Genomic DNA, 5,432 nt, shown 5'->3' with positions numbered 1-5,432 from the left:
TAGAAATTTTCAAAAGGCTGAATTTCTTCAAATATTTCTAGAAATCTTGTATAGCCCTCATCAAACCTTCAATCTCTTATATTAGCTTCAAATGGATAATTAAAATAGGCAGAGTTTGTTGCATGCAACAATTCTCAAATGGATCCAATGACATCGACATCAATGTCATTATTTGGCATCACCAATGTTGACACTGAAGCACAATATCAATCTAAAAATTAACTTTCATCTTTGGCGGTTTCCGAAGAGTATACACAAACTCAAACAAATCAAAATGATTAGTGCACAAATTCTAAGGAATGACCAAGACTACTGAATACTCATTTTAAAATATAATTAAATTTTCAAGTTTTTAATATTTCAAAATTAATTTTGTAGAGCAACAACATAGTATGAAATTGCTAATCAAGGCACATAAAAAAATTTAATTTAAAATTAAAAAAAAACATATTTAAATAACTTTAAATGTTTTTATTAAGCATCCACACAAAAAATTATTTTGACCTAGTGAATAAATTGAAATAGATTTTTGGAATTAATCGTCAGATAAAATAATAGAATACATAATATCATTATTTATAAGTTTTCTATCATATCAAATAAATATATTTAAAAATAAATAAATAAAAATTTTAATACTTTAGGCGAAGATGGTATCTATTTGATTGTAAAATTTCATTTGAAATAAATAGATCAATTTTAACATTAAAATGTCTAAAAATAAGATTTTTCTATAAGTTAGAATGGCCACATTTCATGATGATTTTTTCTTAAAACTTATAAGTAAAATTTTGATATTTTGCCGTCGGCGTCTTTCATCATCAAATTTGCATGTCATACAAGCAAACATATCGTTGCGTTAGTTATCATCTCTTGGACGCATAATACAAACTTTTAATGCTCATCAACTTCTCTTGATGAGAAAGTCAGAATATTAAAAAAAAAAATGGAAAAGCTCTTCCACGCAATTTGGAACCAATTTACAATGATTGGTAATCTCTTTCTCACCTTACAACCAATCCTATAAGAGGGCAGCTCCAACTAGGGCTGTAAACGAGCCGAGCTTGAGCGAGCTCAGACTTGACTCGTGTTCAGCTCGTTCGACATAGCTCGTGTTCGATATCGGCACATGTTTGAAATCGGCTCGTGAACAGTGTGTTCGTGTTCGGCTCGAAATTGACTCGTTAAACTAAAATTATGAAAAATAGATGTAAAGTGTGAGATTCGAACCTGTATCAAATATATAAAAAAAGAAGACTAACCACATTGCCACATGAGGTGTTATGATTTAAACTTAGACATAAATATATATAATATATTGTTATGTAAATAATATATGTAATATATTGTTATATAAAAAGTTATATAATTTTTTTTTCTAGTCATTTCAAGCCGAACATGAGCGAACAAACTGTTGTTCGTGTTCGGCTCGTTTATATTTCGAGCGCTTAAAAATTTGTTTGTGTTCGGCTCGTTTGGCTTAACGAACGAGCCGAACACGAGATGCTTAACGAGCCGAACACGAGCTGTTCACGAACAACGAGCCAAATTGACAGCCCTAGCTCCAACTTATTAAAAAACAACTGCTTCACAGTTGAAAAAAATAATTTGTTGCTCAAAAAGCTGCGGTGGCGTACCGCTGTTAGAAAACAGTCATTGTACATAGTTAGGATCACAGTTTACCCAAACAGATAAAACTACAGTATGGTACTACACCGCCTCCGCATCACCTCCACAAACGAACCCTACATATCACTGGATTCCTATAAATTTACATATCTATACCGCCTTATTTGTCGGCTATGCAAAATTTACTTATTAGTTATATAAACCCATAAGAGTTATGTTGTAAGGATGTAAAGAACCAAAATTTTAAATTCAAAATTCAGTATGAATGTTTTTCCACTTTTTCTATTAAACATTAAATGAATGGCACAAATTTCCTCGATAACATTCGTTTCTGCATCCGTTAAAATAAAAACATAAACCCTAATCACCTTCCCCATTTCCGTCACCTGTCCTTCCCAAAGGAGACCAAGTACCGGTGAGCCCGAACAAGTCTCTTCCTAAACCGCACCAAATCCAGTCTCACCCTCTGCCCATCCAAATACACCTTCTTCGTCGCCTCCCATCCCTTCGCATTCACGCTATCTGGATCCTTCAGCACAGGATCATCCCTGTCATATTCGCTAGATAGCGAGCTCTCCCTTACCAGTATTCTATAGCTCTCATAACGAAGCTTCGCCTTCACCGCCGGCTGGCCGTAGTAAGTCTCCGCCGCCCAGTTCAATCCCAGCGGCACAATCTGTATGAACACCGAACCAGGTCTCATGAACAGCAAATGCGTCATGGCCGCCCCGTGTACTCCGATCATCGCATCCGATGAGTTCAAAGCCATGTATATCTTCGCCATCTCAGTCGTCCGTTCTGGTCTCAGCAGCTCTACACGAAACCCTACCTCCTCCGCCATGGCCGCGAGTTCCGACTCATTCTCTATTGCTCTGGACCCATTTCTGCATACAACAACCAGCTTCGGTCTCTGTTCCGATTTCCCCTGCTTAGCGTTTTCCTGTTTCTGCTCCTGCAGGATTGATCGGATTCTCGGCCGGTACGCCTCGTCGAGGACTTGTCGGAAGTCGGCCATGGTTTCGTTACCCGCCGTTCGATTCCCGTCAATGGAGAGTTCGTCGTGAATTTGGAGGCCGACGATGGCCTGCGGAAAGCAGTGGGTTCGGTTCTCCGCGGAGAAATCAATTGCGGGAAAATCGGAGAGGACGGAGATGACATCGCCGTACTTGGAAATCCACCAATCATGGTATTCGAGGATGAGGAAGATGACGCGACGATTGAAGCGGCGGGAGGTGAGGTAGAGAGGGATGAGACCATCGTTAAACTCATGGTACACGTTGCCAGTGTAGCCTCCGGTTGAGAAGACAACTGCGGGGACACCGTGTCGGACATCACATTTTGGGGCGGTAGCCGAAAGGTTAGCGGGTCGGAGATTGAGTCGGAGTTCGTTGATTGTAGACATGATCGGCGCTTCCCATTTACGGGTGTAGGGCCTCACGCGCTCCTCGGAGAAGGAAGAGTTGGAGAAGATGAGGAACGAGAAAGAAGAGGGGCGGGTGCGTATGTCGCCGTTGAGGAAGCAGATGTCTGTCCGGAAGGCGGAGCGATCGCAGCAGAGGGGAGAGGAAGGGGAGCAGAATTGAGTGGAAGGTAAAGGGGAAATGGGTTCGTGGATGGGGAGGTCGGGGAGGAAGACGAGGGGGAGGCGGGAGAGGAAGAGGAGGAGGAAGGAGAAGAGGAGGAAGAGGAAGAGGAGGCGGAGGAGGCTTGACCTAGGCTTGCGAGCTAGCCAGTGCTCTGCAACGGAGATGGGGAGGACTTTGAAGTTGTCGGGCTCGGGCTGGCCCTCCTCTTCCTGGGCTTTCCTCGATTGAGGGAAAAGGCTTCGATGGTGGTGGTGTTGGTGGTGAGCCATCGTCTCCGGCAATCTGTTCAGTAATCTTTATAAGAATTGGAAGGAAAGGAGATGGAGTTGAGCGGAGTTTAGACGGCGTGTGCTTGGTTTGGGAGGGAAGTTGTAAGGTGTGATTTAGAAGAAAGGAACCGTGTTTGCTGTTTTCAGGAAAGAGAGAGAGAGAGGAGTAAAAACTGGAGGGGTCAAGATTGGGTGTTGGGTCGCGAACGCGAAGTTTGATTTTATTGGACCGCAGCAGGCTGGTCAGAGACGCTTTTCTTCAATTTTTGTCATGGGATTCAAAAAAATTAAAACGAAACTCTTTGAGATATCTAATTTGATTAGATATCTCTTATCTTAATTTTTTTCAAGGTTGCCTTGAGAGGGTAATTTTTTAGTCAATTAATATTTTAATGTTATACGAAGATTCCGTATACGAGACAAACTTGATTTTTTACGTGAAAAAATTAGGAGGGAAAAAATCACGCAGTTGAAATGGTTTCATTTTGTTAATATATGTTATAAGACTTTGTTGGTCTCTAACTCGCAAGGCGCGGTGTTACAGAAGCGATGGGACTTTTGGTAGTGGAGTGGGGTAATATGTTGGGAAAGTGGCAGCATTTTGACTGCATCGGTCCAACGACAGCAATGGTAGTGATTCGATTGTGGCAGCAACTGGATGGTATTGGTGGTGCACACAGTGGCGGTGGTAGTGGTGATGACAAAAATCAGACAATGGTGCTTAGACGATGATGCCGTTTCCGACAATCGAGCAGTGGTGTTTTGACTGCAGTGGCGGACTGACGATGCTTCGACGACAATGGTGGTGCCATCAGCGGCGGTGGCGACTGCTCAACAACAATGGTGGTGTCGTTAATTGAGGTGGCGATGTTCTGGGGGACTGACGATGGTGGAGCATGACTGCGGTGGTCTGGAGGTGGTGGAGCTCGATGGCGACGATTTGACGATGGAGGAGGTTGAAAGCGACAGTTTGGTGGCGGTGCAACTCGACAGCGGCGGTCCGACTGTGGTGGAGTTTGATGGTTGTTGTGGCGGTAGTATGGCTGTGGTGGAGTTTGATAGCGGCTGTTTAATGGTGGTGGAGCTTGTCAGAAGCAATCCGGTAATGGTGGAGCTCGATAGCAGCAATCTGACAGTGATGAAACTCGGGAATCCTCAAGAGTTTGGATCTCCCTTCGACCTTCTCATCGAAGTCTAGATCTGGCTTCACAGTCCCTCCTTCATGAAGGGAATGGAGCTTTATAGATTTTGGGAGTAACATCTTTAATAAATATTGCATGAATATGGGTCACTCTATCATACGAACTAGAGTGATTCCCTTGTTAAGATATTATTTTATTAATATTTAAATGCCTTAATAATTAAGAAATGAGTAATCTTGGGCCTCATTGGATTCGTCTCATCGAGACGCTTGATTTGACTATAAGATAGTCATATTTCGAATCCATCTGACTATTCAATCAACTATTTGAAGCCTCCAATTGCATTTAAACGACTCAATCTATGCTTGATTCGATTCGAGTTGGACCGAGTTTATTGTTTTAGGATTCATCTTGTCGAGTCACTTAGTTTGAGTATAAGTTTGTTAAAATGGAAGCTTAGATTATTATGAATTCATATTTGGAATAGTTTATTGTTCAAAATACTCTAAGCTTTGTGCATGATTAGAACTGTTTTTTGAGGATGCATCAAGAAGCATGCCCAAAAATTTATTGGGAATCAATTTTATTTTTAATTTGAAAAAGCACCTAAGCATTATTTTTTACTTCTTTTAAGACATGAGATCCCGTATAATTCGTGAACTAATATAATATGAGGGATATCATGGTGAAAAGGTTCAGAGAAGCTTATGTATCGGCACTTGGGTCTAGAAAATAAACATAAAACTATGCTATAGGCTATATAGTGCAGAGCCAAAGAAGGCTAGTTGTTTGATAAGACTGTTTTT

The 5,432-nt window shown here is 41.2% G+C and overlaps 1 protein-coding gene across 1 annotated transcript; it reads right to left on the bottom strand.

The window, feature by feature from the left end:
• Positions 1 to 1,907: 1,907 nt before the first annotated feature.
• Positions 1,908 to 3,697, bottom strand: LOC110029056. The gene has a single exon (XM_020731169.1). It carries the CDS (start codon positions 3,482 to 3,484, stop codon positions 2,012 to 2,014), a length of 1,473 nt encoding a protein of 490 aa, XP_020586828.1. The 5' UTR covers positions 3,485 to 3,697; the 3' UTR covers positions 1,908 to 2,011.
• Positions 3,698 to 5,432: the final 1,735 nt, after the last annotated feature.

Source organism: Phalaenopsis equestris, unplaced genomic scaffold (genome assembly GCF_001263595.1).
Source record: "Phalaenopsis equestris unplaced genomic scaffold, ASM126359v1 Scaffold000545, whole genome shotgun sequence".
Lineage (NCBI taxonomy): Eukaryota > Viridiplantae > Streptophyta > Magnoliopsida > Asparagales > Orchidaceae > Phalaenopsis > Phalaenopsis equestris.
Note: the sequence above shows the minus strand (reverse complement) of the source record. Positions and strands in the feature narration are given on the sequence as shown.

Bases quoted from the DNA above. Each gene is read 5' to 3' on its own strand.
- LOC110029056 (XM_020731169.1), bottom strand. From the start codon at position 3,484: ATGGCTCACCACCAACACCACCACCATCGAAGCCTTTTCCCTCAATCG.